Raw genomic sequence first — 19,457 nt, 5'->3', positions numbered from 1 at the left:
CAGCACTTTGGGAGGCCCAGACGGGCAGATCATGAGGTCAGGAGATCAAGACCATTTTGGCTAACCTGGTGAAACCTGTCTCTACTAAAAAATACAAAAAAACCCCAAAAAACTAGCCGGGCGAAGTGGCGGGCGCCTGTAGTCCCAGCTACTCGGGAGGCTGAGGCAGGAGAATGGCGTGAACCCGGGAGGCAGAGCTTGCAGTGAGCTGAGACGTGGCCACTGCACTCCAACCTGGGCGACAGAGCGAGACTTTGTCTCAAAAAAAAAAAAAAAAAGATTTGCTCGCTGAGCAGATATAGACTAAAAAAATAGAGTAGATGACTAGATTTTTGGCCTGAGCAATAAAGAACAGCAACTAGTAAACTTTTTCTGTAAAGGGCCTGATAGTAAATATGTTCAGCTTTGCAGGTCTTATGGTTTATGTTGCAACTACCCAACTCTGCCTCTGTAGCAGGAAAACATGATAGACAACATGTCACAGGCAGTGGAGGTGATGTGACCTGTCCATCATAGTTAGCTGATTCCCGGACTAGAGAAAGGGCATTGTCATTCACGGATACCAGGAAGACACCAGGAATAGTTGGTTTGGAGGGATGGGGTTAAGGTTATGAATATTTGGAGTTCAATTTTGGAAAAGTAGGTAGTTGAATAAATTAGTCTGAAATTCAACTGAGAGTCTAGAAATATAATTTGGAATAATACCAGCAGCATATAATTGGTGCTTCAATCCATGAGACTGGATGAGTTTATCTGGGCAGTGAATATAAATGAAAGAAGGTTGGAAAAAAAAAGAGAAGTGGATATGGGGACTTGGGCTGAGGCCTGGGAACTTTCCAGCACACAGAGGTTGTGGAGATAAGGAGGAATCAGCAAAGGGATAGAGAAGAAGCAGCCAGAGAAAAAAAGGTAAGTGTAGAGTCATGAAACCAAGGGATGAAAGTGTGTACAGAAAGAGAAAGTGGTCAGGCATGCCAAAAGCTGCTGATAGACCAAGGAAGGTGATGACCAGGAGATGACCTTTGATGACCTTGAAGACAGCTGCTTGGGTGGAGTGGGGATAGGGTGGAAAATCTGCCTTGGGTGGGCTCAAGAGAGAATGGGGAAAGCAAAACTGGAAATTCCCAGTGAAGACAACTCTCTCAAGGAATTTTGTTGTAAAAGAAAGGAGAAGAATGGCATAGCAGTTGGAATAGGAAAAGGGTTCAAGAGAGGATTTTTACAATTATCTATGTGCTTTTAAGATATTTATGTTACTGGCAATGATTCAGTTCAGAGCCCCTAAAAATAGTGCAACTTGCATCATATCTTTATAGATAAAGAAATTTACATGAAAGATAATACTCATCTTATTTAAGGAAAGAATTCATTATCTTTTTTCAAACATTACAAAAATCCTTTGGATCTCACCTTTATATTTTTTGATATACATAATATAGTGTCATATTTTGTAGTTATTTTTGAGGTTGAAGGGAATGCTTTTTAAATCAAATTTCTTTAATCCTCTTCTACTCTTACAAAGAACTATTTTAATATCATCTAATTAATCTAATCACCACTCTCAAATTCTCCTATGAAAGCCCTTTCTCATCCTCTGCGCCACCCTCTCCTTCCCTGGCCTAACAAGGCTCAGTACTGCCCTCCTGTCTGGTTTAACACAAGTTCTTGTGTATTCAGCTGTCAGCTTCCCTTATTGGCCATTTCACAAGCATTTCTATCTAATGAGGATAAATCCACTAATTTTAAAACAGAACCACAATCATGCCTATGAAGTGTTTTTAAGCCTTTGGCTGCCCTAAAGGAAAATAATTATGGCATCACTTAATTTTTAATGGCTTTTTTTTCCCCACTTCTATAGGTTAGCACTTTTTTCTCAATCTAAGAAAAAGATCAAATAGCCCTAGCTAAATTATTTTAAAAATAAAAACTTGTCTATGTAAGATGTTTTTGCTTTTTATATTATATATGTGAAATGACACATAAACATCCAAGAAAAAATAAATGTCTATAGGACATGCCATACTATCTCCAATGCCATTGGTATGGCATCCAGAAAATAACTATATATCTGTTCCCCAAAATTCAAAGTCTGATGTTTTTATTTTTAGCATTTTGTGTATTTGAAAATGGTTTCCATATGTAGAATAGACTTCTCAAAGGTCACTTTAATTTTCAAAATTAATATTCTTGTTTTTTCCTTAACATTTTAACTTTATAAATTTTTGTTCTTTTCATAAGTATAGCAAGTTTTGACAATCACATTTATTTAATGTTTGTTACCACTTGCAAATTAAATTTCTTAAACTGCATGTACAGGTTTAATAGATTTGATTTTCTTTTTTAGTATTTCAATATATTTATTGATAGTAATACTTTCCATATAGTTAGGTAAGTTATATAATTCTAAGAAATGTAGTGATTCAATTCACCTAAATTTTGCAAAACTGTAGAAAAAATTAACAGATTTTCTTATCATTTTCAATGTAAAATCATAAATTCAAGTATTTATATGCATATATATTTAAATTGAAAATGTAAGACTAACATGTTACTGTAATAGGGCATTTTTGTGACCATTACATATATTAGTAATATCAAATAAGATCAGATTCCTTACCCTAAAAACCCATTCTTTTTAATGTTTTTTAAAACGTAATTTCAACTTTCATATTTTAGGGGGTATATGGGCAGGTTTGTTACCTGGGTATATTTCATGATGCTGAGGTTTGGAGTAAATTGATCCCATCACACAGGTAGTGAGCATAAGACCCAACAGTTTTTCTACTGTTCCCACCTTCCTCCCACCCCTCTCAAGTAGTCCCCAGTGTCTATTTTTTGCATCTTTGTGTCTATGTGTACTCAATGTTTAGCTCCCACTTATAAGTGAGAATGGGCATTATTTGGATTTTTACCTTAAATTTTATCATTTTAAACATCTCTACATTTAATTTTTATATTTGGAGTTAAAGGATCTTACCCAATTAAAAAGGAAAAGAAATCATCTCAATCAGGTTTAGGAATAGAGTCCCAAGTAATTTTGGCGGTTGCCTTCCATTTCTTATTGCTTTTATTAGCCAGAGATAGTGGCTGGGATTTAGGACAACATCTTCAGATGTCAGTGGGCTTCAGGGTCCTGGCTGCCACTATGTTGAGGATCCCAAAACTTAGAAAAACAATTGATAAGACAGCCTCATATCTGGTTTGGATCAGTATCATCAAATTTTTCTGTCTACTAATGGAAGTCAGCAACCTTTGCCCATGCAGCAACATTTTTTACTCAATTTTGTATACAGCTCAAGTTATAAAGATCTCTGAACTTGATGAGAATCTTGCATTCTTTTCATATTCCTTCTATCTCTTGGCATCACTACTCTTTTAGATAAATGACTTCAGTGTGAATTCTGGATATGTGTCATGTCTTAGTTTGACTATGTGGTTTCAACTTCCTGTGCTTCTCAGACAAGGTACTGTGTCTACCTCAAACTCTCTAATTTTATTTATAAGCACAATAGCTTATGGTGAATATTTTAGTCCAAAGCTAAATCAACCAATGTATGAACTGACCAACTGAATGTCTCTTAATAAAAAAGAATGGAAGAAAACTGCTTGGAAGCAATAAAGCATCCTACAAGCATATGCATAGTCTGACACCATTTGAACCATTTTATGAATTAAAATTTATCTGATTTATCTAATTTAATCATAATATATAACTTCTAGCGGGTCTTGTAAATATTTTTGCACATTTACGCATAATATTCTTAATTTTGCCTCATTTTTAAGTTGAAATATTTTAAGTGTTTACAAGCAAATTATCTGTGAAAATACCTTATCTATTTAGAGGGATAAGGACTAAGACCTCGGAATGTTGAATCTTGTTTAATAAGAGCTCCGTATATATTAGGTGTTTAGTTTTTTCAAGAATAGATAACAATATGTTGCATATTTACTAGGCATTTCGTAGAAATAAGTACACACCTGTGCCCTTCTTTCTTCCACTGATACATCTGTAGAGTATATTAAAATCATTTTAAATAAATGCTGCAGACACTCAGAGAAATTTGTCAGATAGGCTGCCTATTAAGCATCTGGAAATTAATAAAGTGAAATGTTTAAATAATTTACATCTTCATTTTCTGAACTTTCATAAGTTGTTAAATATTTCCCATAATTACAGTGGCAACATTCATTACAACTTGAAGCTTCCAGATAGGAGAGAATTAATCATAGGTTCTTACAGACCCCATATTTTTGTTGAAAATTTCTATATTTTTTGTTTCTTAATTTTTTAAATTTTTTATTGATACATAATTGATAGAAATATTTTAGGGTACATATGATAACTTAATACATTCATATAATGTGTAAAGATCAAATCAGTGTAATTGGGATAACCATCACCTTAAATTTGTGTCTTTTCTTTATGCTAGAAACATTTGAATAACTCTCTTCTATTTACTTTGAAATATACACTAGATTATTGTAAACTATAGTCTACTTACCTATCAAGCACTGGGTCTTATTTTTTCTATCAAACTCTATATTTGTACCCATTAATCAACTTCTCTTCATGTGGTTCTGATAGTTATTAAATAAAGTTATCATTGCTTGTCAGTTTCAAACTTAATTATTAATATTAATAACTAATATTAATAATAAAACTCATATTAATAAATTTAAATAACTGGAGACTAAGGGGATAACTCACTTACCGATCTTTCCCTGGGAATTGTAACCAGTGGAGAAAGACAGAGAAAGTAAATGTAGGTCTCAGTTTTACCACAGGATATGATGTAATTCCCAAATTTTAGAGCTCACTGCTTAAGCCAGATCTTCCCTCTCTCTCGAGTAGATGTGAGTTCTGCCTGGAGACAGACAGGCAAGAAAGAGCATGGGCCCTCTGACTTCCCCCGCAGTGAGCATCAGAGGGTAGGTCAGTCTTGTCTCCATGTGGGAGTCTGACAGTACCTGCCAGACTTTCCAGAATCTTCCTTTAGGGACATGGAGACAGGTAGAAACCCTCCCAGTTTCCTAAAAGCAAACACAGTGAGAGAAAGCAATTATCCCTTCTTCCCTGTAACTACCTTCTCCAATATACAATATTTGTACATAGAAATATCTAAAAGCACGGACGTCAGTGAACACATTTTCTTCATATCAGAATTCCCTATAATAGTTAACAAAGGATGGTCTTGTAAGATATTTTTCAGGCATGAACTTTTTAGTTTATCTTTTTGACATACTCAATATTTAGCTTTTAAATATATGAATGAGTATAAAGATAGGATTACATATGGTAAATTACTTTTAAAATTGTTAAATGCCTTAATTTCTTATTACTTATTTTTTATTGTACATATTTAAGGTACACAATGTGATGTTTCAATATACATAGAGTGAGATAAGGAAAAAGAAATGTCTTGAATATTTTTAGTTATTTTGAAAGTAATCTAGATTTGCTTTCTCCATGATATGGAAAACACTAGAACTGAGGAAGTCCCAGGCCAATAGAACATAGATCTTCCTGGCTCTGACGCTAGGGCTACTCAAGTGTATCGAAATTACAAAAAGTTAAAGATGAAAGGGACCCTGGAGATGACCTCATTCAATCTCATTTTACAGATGAGTTAACTGGGAGATCATAATTGACATGGCCTCAGTCGCAGATGACCTTAGCAGTGGAATTAGGGTTAGAGCACAGGATCCTTGATTAGTCACTGATCCAGGTCAGCACTACGTGTGCATGGTGTGCTAGTATTTCAGCGTAGGATTATAAGGAAGTGATTTTAGCAGTTATAGATCTGAGTGTGCACTCTAGTCCCATATGTACAGAATGGATACATGTACTTTTTCCCAAGTAACTACAATTAGTTAATGACCTTTTAGGGGACATAATTTGTTGAAGCTACTCCATCTGAAATGCCTTTATAAATTAATTGTAGTGTTTTGTTTTGTGGTGAACTGCAATCAATATTTTATGAATCCATATTTTGTTAATATTTGGTCAGAAGAAAAAATATTTGATAAATCAATTTTCAACCAAATGAAATGTTTTTTAAAGTTCATTTCAGCCCCAGAGTGCTATAACTTTTATATGAACTCTGTGAGTGAGTTTATTTTATGCCATCCTAGGTCAATATGTGTAAGATGACTTTGTTTTTCCTAATTTAAAACTATTTCTGAGTAACTAACAAATGTCTTTTGAAAGTAGGCCTCCTGAGGTAACAGGGTCTCTTGAAGAGTTCATCTTTTTTTTTCTTATTTTGTTTAAAATCACTAAATTAGTTTTTTTCCATTAAATATGTTGTTTTATTAAATAAATCTATGCAATCCATTATCCTTGAGGGAAATGAAGCCTTTTCAGTGATATGGTCAAGCATTCCCATGAGTTTGCTTGAAAGCTTGTAACTTACAGTGAATGCATAGCTACTAATCCTTGCTTAGCTGAACACAATCTGATGGAAGAAAAATAGGACAAAAAGATCAATAGGACATTTACATACCTCCTCATATAAGCTCCATGTAAATATAAATGATTATAAAACTGTTGCTTCCTTCTTCACACAAGGTCTCAATTTCTAGAATATACTGCTAACCACTGTCTATTCACAATGTGAATACTATTTTTCCAGGTATAATAATATATAAATATTATAAATAGTTTAGGATATAATGCCATGACATTGAACTATGAAACCAATTTTAAAATAATTATTCTCAACAGGTAAATACATCACTAAATTATGTTAAAAGAGAAAATTTTTAAACTTCTTTTTCTATAATATGTATAGAATTATAAATATTCTCTATTCTGTATTTTTGTACCTTATGACTTGCTGGAAAATAGATGACTATTTCAGAGCTGATTTATTACTGGCAGGTCCGCAAATGCTCGACTTGGTTTCGTCTTGCGGCTATGGAAATGAGTATGCCAATCCACATGGTAACTAATATGAATGTATGCTAAATCCATGGCTCATTCAAATTTTGTCCTACAATAGTTTTCAATTAAAGAAAATTTACCATACATCACTAACATCCTTATTAACTTAGCTTCCTCTATAAAGGAAAGCAACAGTTGCTATTTCTCTTAATTCATTTAATTGAACCATGAAGTACCATGTTTTTATAACACTATGTAGCAGTGTTACTTGTATTAGTTTGTTTCTAGTTTACGCGAACAAAAATGTAAATTCTCATAGTATTATTGTTATTACCACTAATGATTCAAATTATGTATGTAGACTCTACGGGGTTTATTATATCATAATAGAGTATGACCTTAAAAGCTGCAATATAAAATTAGACATTGTTAATTTTGGTAAAATCAGTTTGAATAAATTGGATCATCTTTGTTTCTTTAAATATATTAATATAATGGCTCCCGATGGCTGTGAAAATTATCTCTAGGAAAACCAATGGACTTTGTTGGATTCAAACTTCAGTAGTCAAGATGAGCTGTCCCCAAGTTACAACTAGTTACGGTATTTTTGTTAACTTTTTCTTTACTGAAACTGATGTATGAATGTTGGATCTAGATGACACTGAAAAGGTAGGAATTTTTTGTAGTATAACCATATTGCATTACAGAACTTTGAATAACAGTGGCCTGAATTTGCTTTATTTTAGTTGCAGCAGTCTCAGGAATCAGAATTAAAAGAACTCTAGGAGGCCTGGAGCGGTGGCTCATGCCTGTAATCCCTACACTTTGGGAGGCTGAGGCAGGCTGATCACTTGAGGTCAGGAGTTCCAGACCAGCCTGACCAACTTGGTGAAGCCCTGTCTCTACTAAAAATCACAAAAATTAGCCGGGTGTGGTAGCGCGCATCTGTAATCCCAGCAATTTGGGAGGTGGAGGTGGGTGGATCACTTGAGGCTAGGAGTTCAAGACTGGCCTGGCCAACATGGTGAAACCCCATCACTAAGAAAAATACAAAAATTAGCTGGGCATGGTGGTGTGCGCCTGTAATCCTAGCTACTCAGGAGACTGAGACAGGAGAATTGCTTGAGCCCAGAAGGCAGAGGTTTCAGTGAGCCAAGTTTGCACCATTGTGCTCCACTCCAGCCCGGGGGGAAAAAAAAAGAAAAGAAAAGAAAAGAAAAAAGAAAAAACACTCTAGGAAATAGTAACACGATTTATTTCATCTTACTTTTTGTTTATTATTAGCAAATCCCGTAATGCTGAAGATTTTTTGCCTCTACAGGTTTGGGATGAAAATCTTGCGAAATCGGCAGAGGCTTGGGCCGCTACTTGCATTTGGGACCATGGACCTTCTTACTTACTGAGATTTTTGGGCCAAAATCTATCTGTACGCACTGGAAGGTAGGAAGTAGTTTCACTGATGCAGTTCATCCATATGGCTTTATTAATTATGGACTCTAGGAGGGAATTACATCAGTTTCAAATAATATCAACAAATACCTATTGAATGCTCACTATGTGTCAGGTACTAATGCTTGGTCTATGAATATTTTAGATGTCATCCAGAATTATTTAATTGGGTTAAAGGGCCAGTTCCCCTTTTCACCCTTGGAACACCTTCCCTTAGCCTGGATTTTTCTTTGAGCTCACAGAATCTTAGAAAGGGTTATGCCTGTGCTGTATCTTGCCCCCTCCATCTCAGAAAAAAGCCCCATGACTGTGCAGAGGCTGTGTGTGTGTATGTGTGTGCATATGTACATGCATGAAACTTTCCCATAGTTGCATATACCTGCATATACATAAATGTATACAATAAAAATGCATGCATTTACATATATTTATACACACATATACATGCAGGTATATGCAGCTATGGGAAAAGCTATTCCAATTTGCTAGGATAATTTTTCTACCACTGTGCAATGTCATTATCCAACATTTCGAAGACCCATTTCCCCCAAATAAGGAAGGAAAATCAACTGTGCTATTATTAAAACTAAGGGAATTCAAACTGAAGTGAAAAAAATGCACTGGGTTCTAATATTGTGACTACTTTTATACATCTAATTCTGAATTGCTTATAAAATTCTGATGGAGGAAGTTTTCGACATGGATTAAATAAGACATTGATGATTCCTGAAATTATTTGCATTTTCTTTATGGAATGACCAGACACATATTTAGACAAATACAGAATCACTTACTCCAGCCCTGGCCATTTCCATGCTTGGCCCTACTTGGAGGAATAGGGGACCTGACTAGGTGGTGATGGTGATTGTGAGGGGTGGATGTGCTCTTGGATCATCATCAATAATCTGCAAAAAGAATAATCAATTTACAGTGTAACATGAGTCCCTTATATATTACCACTGCTGCACTCTGATTTCTTTATTTTCTTGATATGCAGATATCGCTCTATTCTCCAGTTGGTCAAGCCATGGTATGATGAAGTGAAAGATTATGCTTTTCCGTATCCCCAGGATTGCAACCCCAGATGTCCTATGAGATGTTTTGGTCCCATGTGCACACATTATACGCAGGTTATTTCAATGACCTTGTTAATTTTTGAGTCATACTTTTAAAATATGCTAATACTATTTTGGTGGACATGCATTGTCTTAGCTCTGACGTCTGTAATAGTATATTGGTTTATTTTCACAGATGGTTTGGGCCACTTCCAATCGGATAGGATGTGCAATCCATACTTGCCAAAACATGAATGTTTGGGGATCTGTCTGGCGACGAGCAGTTTACTTGGTATGCAACTATGCCCCAAAGTAAGTACCAGGTTGGATTCTGTTTCCTGGATCCTTTAAAGATGGTAAATATCCCTAGGCTGATAGGTATCTGTGACAGGTAAGCGAGTAAGACTTAGCTATAATGGCCTCTAATCTTCAAATCCACCATCCTTCCAATATTTCCGAAAAAAAGATTAGCTGAAAGATTACTTTTCACAAAGACGGGGATTCTAGTCTAAAATTGTAGGCAAAGCAATTTGAAATGCTGGGGCTCGCTAAATTCTCCTCACCATAGGTCTTAATTATGGCAATTGTAAAATAAACACTGTACCACACAAGCTTTTAATAACTATATAAAATAAATGAAGAATCTTCCATGATATGCTCATCTATCAGTACAAAAATGTTGGCTCACCTTTTTAGCAAAGCATTGGAAGTCAATTCCTTCTTCCTTCTCTTATTTTTTATATTTAAAAAATTCATAATTTAATCCTAGGGCATACATAAAATGGATTATGGAAATTTATCAGACATTATAAGATATAGCCATATTCATGAACATTCTTTATGAGGATAAACATTTATCAGCATTTGGTAAAATGCCTCTTGATTACAATAGCTCTTCAGATGATAAAATGTTCCAATATTTATACACAATTCTGTTCCCATTTGGAATAAATACCAAAATGTGCAAAGGATTTATGACATTGCTAGTGTCTTCCAAAGTAAGTCTCAAACAAAGATTTTCTCCAGCTATTCCAGCATGGGGAGGGAATGAGAAAATGTTTCACAAATAACTGCATTACTCATTTATATGGTAGTATGCCAGTGGCAGTGTTTTTACAAAGTCAGAAAAATAGTGATTCTCCCTATGTTCCCCTCTTCATAATTATTAGAATAGGAAGATTCGGAAAGTAGACTGTGTCTGCATTATTAAAAAAAGCATTAAAATTGTACATTTGTATGAAAGTTTTACTTTTACACATTGCATTTTCCTGTGACACCTTTACCCTTTCTCCCTGACATAAATAAGCCAATTGGTACTCAAATAGTCTAAGAGATTTTTGTTTCATTTATGTAACTATTCATTTTTTGCCCATAGTTATAATTTTCTAATGTTATCGGTGAGATATATTATTGCTTTATAGGTCCAAGAGATTAAGATATTACATTAACATGCTACATTTCAGTTGTAATAAAGAACAATTTTTCTGAAAACTAAGTAATGAAGAAGGTTTTCAAATCCTGATTGGTAGCTGAATAATTCTTTGAAACCTAATATGAAATTATGTCAAGTCTAACTGTTATTCAGTGGGAAAAAGAAAGAGGGAGAGAGAGAAAGAGAGAGAGAGAGAGAGAGAGAGAGAAGGAGGAATGGAAGGAGGCAAAGAGATAAGTGAAAGAGAGAGAGAAAGAGAAAGAATTTAGTTAGAATAGCATAAAACAAAAGAATGAATAGTATAAGTGTATAAATTGGCTGATTCACTGTTTTGAATATAATTACCCTCTACTCAATAAAATCTGACATTTATGTAAAAGTTTATCATATAAAATATGTAATAATTTTACTTATAATACAATTTTATTTCCAAGCTTCTGTTTCTAAAAATATGTGCTCCAAAAATGTGTGAAAAACAAATCGACAAAAAGATGAAATTAAGATAGCATTGGCTTGGCCCATATACTTTTATAGCTTTTGGTAAATGCATAGAGGGAGGGCCGGGTGCAATGGCTCACTCCTATAATCCCAGCACTTTGGGAGGCCGAGGTGGGTGATCACCTGAGGTCAGGAGTTCGAGACCAGTCTGACCAACATGGTGAAACCCTTTCTCTACTAAAAATACAAAATTAGCTTGGTGTGGTGGTGTGTGTCTGTAATCCCAGTTACTCAGGAGGCTGAGGCAGGAGAATTGCTTGAGCCTGGGTGGTGGAGGTTGCAGTGAACTGAGATTGCACCATTGCACTCCAACCTGGGCAACAAGAGCAAAATGCTGTCTCAAAAAACAAAACAAAGCAAACAAACAAAAAAAAAATAGAGGGAAATAAGATTGTGAATGGTACAGGATTAGAATAAGAGAGTGAGCTACACTCATAAGATAATGGGTTCCCCTTGAACCTTTTTGAGCAAGCCTGTGATGGCATCAAAAGTATGCATGAGGAAGCTTATCCTTAGAGCATAGTGTAGAAAAAATTTAATAGAGGTGGGCAGTCTTAAAATCCCATCTCATTTTGTAATATGAATAAAAGTTTTCCATTTTAAAGATCGATTTTCCTGTATAGATTTTTTATAGATAAAAGTCTGAATTTTTAACTGACTGGTTGATCAAAATATTTTCATGTCTTACAGACTTTATGAGTCATTGCTGGGTCTTAGTTGGGTCTTCAGGAAGATGAGGACCACCTGTTTTACGTTTTAGCCTCTTACCTATTGTTGTCTTATCTTCAACCCTGACTTTTTACCACCGATAAATAAATTTTCTCCCGACTATTCAATTGTCTTCACATTGCTGTCTATATTGCTATTTCTTAGTATTCTAGTTACTTATTACCACGCTACTGAAAACACATTTATTAACTTTTCCTTTATAATTAAAAGAGCAAAATAACAGTATGACATCACGGCTGTTTTTAACTCTGTAAAGTGGAGATTTTGGTTTATTGTTATGATAATGGTCATCAACACAGTGAAGGAAAAATATTGATAACACAAAGTAATTCAACTAAATAGGCTCAGTATTATCAAAAATCTAATAGCACTAATTTAAAACAATTAGTAGCTATGAATTTGCATATGAAATAAAACTTTTGAAATCACTTTTAATTGTTCCTGAGAGACATTATTCTCTTAATATGAGAATAATGGTATATTGGTTTATACCATTATACCATATATGAAGTTTTTCACATCTCATTTTATGAAGATTGGGAATCTAAAATACTTTACAGCTTTAGAAGCAAATCTCCTTTTGTTTATGATTATATATATTTTGTGTATATGATAACTTGTTACTCATTCCATTACTTTTAAGTCTCCCAAAAAAATACTAGCTTGTTTTTTTGAATCATCCTTAGATGAGCATTAGTATGAGTTTAAAAGGAGTAAGTTTAAGGGAATATGGCCTGAGTATATGCTCCAGAAATCTGCTGTAGAAGGAGAGCGATTTGAGTGGAATGAGCCTGGTGTCCCAGGACTCCGTGTCATCAGGCATTGCAGGGAGTAACTTCTGATCTGTAAATTAACATATCATCAACAATACTCAGATTATATTTTAAAAGCAAGATATACAGAATAAGTTACTATTGAAATAAGAAATGATTATAACTTTCAGTGACTTTCTAAAGCAACTTCTCAAACAGGTCATCACGTGTTAATACATATGAACATATGGCTTAAGGACAATCTACTTTTAAAACATGGATGGGTTGTATTCAGGCTATCTTTTTTCTTTTCCCTTCTAGAGGCAACTGGATTGGAGAAGCACCATATAAAGTAGGGGTACCATGTTCGTCTTGTCCTCCAAGTTATGGGGGATCTTGTACTGACAATCTGTGTTTTCCAGGAGTTACGTCAAACTACCTGTACTGGTTTAAATAAGCTTACTTTATCCTCCACGAAATATAATGATTTCTGGGAACATGGGCATGTGTGTATATATATATATTGAATTTGGCACATATTATACATATTTTGTGCTAATCTTGTTTTCCTTTTAGTATTCCTTTGTATAAATTAGTATTTGTCTAGCATGTTTGTTTAATCCTTTGAGATATCTGAAACATCAATTTCTATTTTCTGACCTCTAAGCCTAAATTAAGATATTGTATATGTAATGATGACATACTTGATGCATCCAATCCTAAAATTTACATTCCAAAGGAATTATATCATTATGTTCCTAAGGAATAAGTATATATTTGACCTGTAAGTGTGTGTGCGTATACATATACATATATATGTATGGATTTATATATGCACACAGACATATAATATGTGATGTTACACGTAGATAGTAATATGATTCAGTAGTCAACTTGATGGAAATTTTTAAAAAGCTATTTTCAGATATACATGAGGTGATGGGACTTCTTTAGCACCCATTTCTATAATACCCACAAAATGTTAACTTGTAAAATAGCACTTAGTGATATCTGGAAATAATAACTTAATTAAGTAACCATGAATTTCATTCTGGAGATGTATTTTCTTATTTGAGTCTGCCAAAGGATAATGCCAACGTATATCTTATGTAAGTTCCCCAATCACGCCTTCCTCTTAGTCTCATTTTATTGAATCAGTCATCATGAGTTGAGCGTTTACTACAAGCAAGACACTCTGCTGGTTATGTTCTGATAATGCAGAGATAATTAGACATGGTTCCTGCCCTCAAGAAGCTCACAAAATATTCAGGAAATAACGCTGACTGGTGATTTTGCTATGAAATTATTTTTGGAGGAAGCAGACACAACAGTATTTACCTGTAGGTGGAGCAAGTAATAAGCCATGCAGTGCAATATATACATAAGGCTTCTGCTTCTCATGGAAATTTAGTTACGGTGCTTGGAATGAGAAGGGGAAGGGAAGAATTAACAAATGCCAGGATTTCTGGAGCAGATTCTAGAGCTGTGACTTTGGAAAAGAGAAAGTAAGACCGTCAGAAAACTAATGAAGTTCAAGAGAAATAAAATTCAGGGGACAGGTATGAAAAGTGTAATTGCACCTAACTACCAGATGGAGAGCTTCAGAATGGGCTGTCCTTAGGGTCTAGTACATCTTGAGGCCTGTCAGCAGGAGGTGAAGGATTTCAGAAAGAGATGTGGAGGTGCTGAGGCCACCTCTATCTCTTTGTTGTTTAGCCTGTCATTGAATCAATCTATGTATCTTCTTGGGTCTTTGAGTATTGTACAAAAGATCCTTCGTGCACACCACACGCAGTCATGATTTTGTTAAAGTAGCCTTCTTCAGATGCTTTTCTAAGGGCTAGTTACCAACTTTATTTTTGTGTTTCTGTAGAAGAGACATTTTCAGTTCTTCGCTGAGTCTGATCATGGAAATCCATTCAAAGTCACTATGAAAATTTTCCTCATGCAATTTGGAAATGCAGCATTTTCCTATCATGAAATCTCTTTCAGAGAGGAGAATACAACATTTTGGTCCAGACATTTAACATATTGCACTTCAAGTACGTGTGTGTGTGTTTCATTCAGGTTGTGCAATGCTTCCATAGAATTACAGAACAATTAAATATGGTTAGTTCTAGAGTGCAAATAACAGAAGGAAGCTACTTGTTTAAAATTCCATACACATTTGCAGTTTCTTGGGTTGAATACTTTGAAAGATAACAGATCGTTAAATCCATTCAATGGTGAAGAAATACACCATCTGGAGATTGAGTCTACTTCTTAACAAATGACTGGCCCAATTATTCTTATAAATTGAATATGGTGACCAAATGCTTTGATATCATACCACTCTGCCTCTGTGGGCACATAAGTAGACGCTACTAAAAATAAATATTTTTGAGATTAAAATGGAGACTAGAAGTAATTACATTATTTAGGTCTTAATACAACTTTTTTCTAATATATCTGGACAATTGTAGGGGAAGCTCATTCATTGGATATTTGCTTGATTTTATCTAGAAAGTTTTTCCTTCTTCGATTTTGCTATATTCATTCTACAGAAACAGCAATAAGTACTATTAAACAGAAGATGGCTACACTAAGTTCCAGTTTTGTTGCTGAATTGCTTCTGTGAGTTCACTTTTCAGTTCTAAGGAAGAATAATATTTGCTACATATTTCACAGGAGTTCTTATGAAGGTAAATTTATCAGATTAATAAAAATTCATGAATATTAAAATTTTCATTGATATTATGAAACATTTATTTGAGATTAAATTAAATTTTTCACAAGCCCCTCTTTGGCAGGAACTCTGTTTAATTCTTTGTATTTATCCCAGCTTCTTAAATGGTGGCTGTAACATAATAAATGTTTAATAAATGCTTATATGAATGGATTTTTAGAGTTAACTAAAAAGCCAAGAATGGCAACAATTTACAGAAATCCCATCTTTCCATGCTTAAGACAAAAATGTCTTAAATACAAAGTTTTGATTGTATCAAAAATCCAGATAAATCATCAAATATATCAGATTAAGACTAGCGTCTACACACTTAGGCAACAGTCCTTTCCAAACCATGACAAGAACTACAAGTTTATTTATAATTTAACAACTCAGCTGAAAATATAACGGGTATATTTGTTATTCTAACTCTATTTTTTAAAGTTAATAATATAAAGTGGCCATGTAAAATATTTTATTTTCCAGGCTAAAGCAAATGAAAGTTTGCTAGTATCAACACAGCCTGCCATATTTTTCACAGCATGCAACAATGGTGCTAAGATAACTATTTCTCACTGTAATTGCCAAAGGCAGAAAGGGTCTGGCTATAAGCTATTTCATAAGCGCAGCTTTAAATTGTCAGTATTAAGGTTTTCATGTGGAAAGGTATCATTAAAAAAAAAATAGTAATTGGCATACATATTTCATAGCATCGATCCTCCCTATGGTGTTGATTTTTTTATATGACCAGTAGAAAAATTTTAATATTCTCACAATACAGGTTCTGGGGCTTCCATATCATCAAGAGGCTGAAAAATTATAATTTTATGATTAAACTGATGGATTTCATTATAGAATTATCTGTGAGTTGTGTAGGCACTGTCTTAATGTTTCTGGTTATGATAGATAAGTTTGCTCAAAAAATGTGGATGAAGTCCTTATTGTTCTTATTGTTTTTGCTTCTGTTCAGTTGTCTAAGCATCATCCTTTCTGTGGCCCATCACCCAACAGAGTTGCCCTACAAATTTCATTTGGCAGCGCCATAACATTCATTTGAAAAGTTCATGGAAACATTCATTTGAAAGTTTCATGTAACTTTAGCACAGAGTTGACCAAACACTAGGGCAAGTTCAATTTACACAGAATATTTGAATTGAAACAATAGATATTTTTCTCATAATATGCACTTGTGTGAAACCAACTTATCTACATAATGAAATCGAATACATATTTAAGCCAGTTTACTTGTTCTGTGTTGATGCTGTGCTTGTGAAATACATGCACAAGCTAAACATATAATTTGATTGGGACTATGAAGGAAAAATAATGCTTAGACTTTGGTGTTGGTTCTTCCTGTGTAGCCATATACCCAGGCTCTGCAGTATCAAATGATGCCAATCTTGACATAGATGGAAGCCCTTACCTACCAAAGTGATTAGGGAGACTAAAGTTACATTTGTCTTAACGTCTAACATTATCTTTGCTTTTATGTTTCATAAAAATTTGTCATTATTTGTGTTGGTGAAACATATAATCACGTCCAATCATTTGAACACACGCAAAACAATTTTTAAGATGATGTTATTGTTTAAATTTGACTTATGGGAGATCGGTAAAAAACTTAGAAGGTTTAACACTTCCCTGATTAATGGTGCTGAAAACACATTACAATCACCACATATCCTTGCTATCAGTTTTGAAGTTTCTTAGCAATTAAAGTTTTTTTATTCAGTGTGAACTGTCAGTGTCTATTCTGGTGCTAAATATATGGTGCTAAATGAATTGTTAGTGTTGATGGCTTTAGTAATGCTCCTTTTATGCATTGTTAAAAGTGTTATCCATTCGATTCCTGATTCAGAAATATTAATAAAATCCTCTGTTAAATTAATCTTTACCAAAAATAGGCAAGTTAACTCTGTTGTTTTAATTCAACAGTCCAAAATTATTTAGATGTTACAGAATGTAAATATATTTCTTTGGGAGTTATTGATTTTCTTTTTAAAATCTTTTGATAGCTTGGAAATGTCCAAAGTCACGTATCACCTAAACTGGTTAGATTGTCTGCAACTAATAATGTTGCAGGCACTGGCGCCCTCTGGTGGTTATGAGGACAAATTCTTAATGGCTACTTGACAGCAAAAGCCATTTCTGTTCCATAAAAATTTGTTGCACGATATTAGAATTCTCATATATTTCCTAAATCTGACAGCACCTAAAAATGTTTGATAATATTAACATGTATCTAAGAGGAAAGGAGAGTTAATATATTCTGGCACCCATTTTCCTAATTAATGTCTTCCATGATTTTCCAGGTCTGAGGCACTTATTAAAGTGCCCCCCCCTTTTTTTTTTCTGAATTAGGTATTGCTAAAATATATTTTTGAATTTAGTTAGCTTTATAAATACAATTATAATTACATTTAATTAACAGAATTATAATTGTCTCACTTTCAGAAGTGATCATTTATTTTTATTTAGCACAGTTCATAAGATAAAAAACATATAGAAAAATAATCAATTTCATATATAGAAGGATTATTTCCCCACCTTTGATTATTGGCTTATAATTTGACAATGTTATTTGGTCATATTATTGAACTAATGTATTATTCCATTCAAAGTCCTCCTAGATTGAAAAATGTATGTAAAAGCTTAGGATTATATCATCTGTAATTAATATAGAGAATACTTTCCTGTAAACCTTCAGTTTAGGTACATAATTGGGTGTATCTCTTTTGTGATCTGGGTGTAATCTCTTTTGTAATCTGTTTTGACAGATTTCTGAAATTATGTTAGCATCCTCAAGTAAGATTTACCTTGAAGCACTTTCCAAATTGATATTTCCAAACTTATTTTAAAGCAGTAGAACCTTTTTTATGAACTAAATCCCATGCAAAACTCCAACTTGCAGCATACATAAAATGGACTTACTTATTCCCCGCACCTTCTCCAGTGCCTAGGAATATTCTTCTCTGAGCCCTAGGATTGATTCTACTACACAGAGCAACATTAATCTAAATGGTTTAGCTCCCTCTTTTTTCTGTAAGAACAATCAGCTAATGAAAAAAAAAATTTTTGAGGGCCTAAATTATTCCAACGGTTGTTTGAAATACTCAGTTCAGTTTGTACATGTTAGCAGCCTTTTAGTTTGGAGGAGAATTAAATACTGTGCTAAACTGGTGCTTGGATACACACTGCAGCATCTTATGTTTTATTTGACAAACAGAATTTTGGTACCATAATATTTTGAGAATTAGAGATGATTGTGATGCATATGTAAACACTATTTTTAAAAAATATCTAAATATGTCTCATATATTTATATAATCCTCAAATATACTGTATCATTTTAGATATTTTTTTAAACAGATTAATTTGGAGTTGTATTCATTACCTAATGCTTTGGCAAAAACGGTGCCTCTGATGTTGTGATATAGTGTTGTGAGTGTGTACATATATAAAACCTGTGTAAACCTCTGTCCTTATGAACCATAACAAATGTAGCTTTTTAAACTCCATTGTATTACTTTTCTTTCAATAAAAGAGTATAATTAATTGTGTTGTTTTTGAAGTATATCTAATTGTTTTCTTTATTTTCATAATTTTAAAGTAGATTAGACACTAGATGAACTAGCCTGTTGGATGGACCATCTACCAGTTTTGATGAGAGATAATTCACTTTTCTAAAGCAACAGTGATTGTATCTTTAATGCATCACTGAACACCAACTTTTCTATTTTTCTTTCTTCCTTCCCTTTCCTATTTTCTTCCCTCCTTCTTTCCTTCTTTTGCCACTAAATCCCCCAAAATATTTTGAGGTATCATTATAAAAGATATTTCCATGGAGGGAGAGGAAAAGAACATCAAGAAGTCCTGACTCAGGAAAACTGCAGCAGTTGACCATGAATATTTTTTTGTTCCTTCCTAGAGAGGGCTTCTAAGCCTCTCTAAGGGA

General features: G+C 33.9%; 1 protein-coding gene across 1 annotated transcript in view; it reads left to right on the top strand.

Moving 5' to 3' along the window:
- Nucleotides 1–19,073, top strand: part of PI15 (peptidase inhibitor 15) — a 29,941-nt gene extending 10,868 nt beyond the window's left edge. The window contains exons 3-6 of the mRNA XM_011937175.1: nucleotides 8,205–8,323; nucleotides 9,330–9,462; nucleotides 9,584–9,699; nucleotides 13,120–19,073. Of these exons, the coding sequence (XP_011792565.1) occupies nucleotides 8,205–8,323; nucleotides 9,330–9,462; nucleotides 9,584–9,699; nucleotides 13,120–13,255 (504 nt within the window). The 3' untranslated portion in view covers nucleotides 13,256–19,073. The remainder of the gene's footprint in view (nucleotides 1–8,204; nucleotides 8,324–9,329; nucleotides 9,463–9,583; nucleotides 9,700–13,119) is intronic.
- The last annotated feature ends 384 nt before the right edge of the window (nucleotides 19,074–19,457 follow it).

This window comes from Colobus angolensis, unplaced genomic scaffold (genome assembly GCF_000951035.1).
Source record: "Colobus angolensis palliatus isolate OR3802 unplaced genomic scaffold, Cang.pa_1.0 Scaffold16, whole genome shotgun sequence".
In the NCBI taxonomy this organism is placed as follows: Eukaryota; Metazoa; Chordata; class Mammalia; order Primates; family Cercopithecidae; genus Colobus; species Colobus angolensis.
Note: the sequence above shows the minus strand (reverse complement) of the source record. Positions and strands in the feature narration are given on the sequence as shown.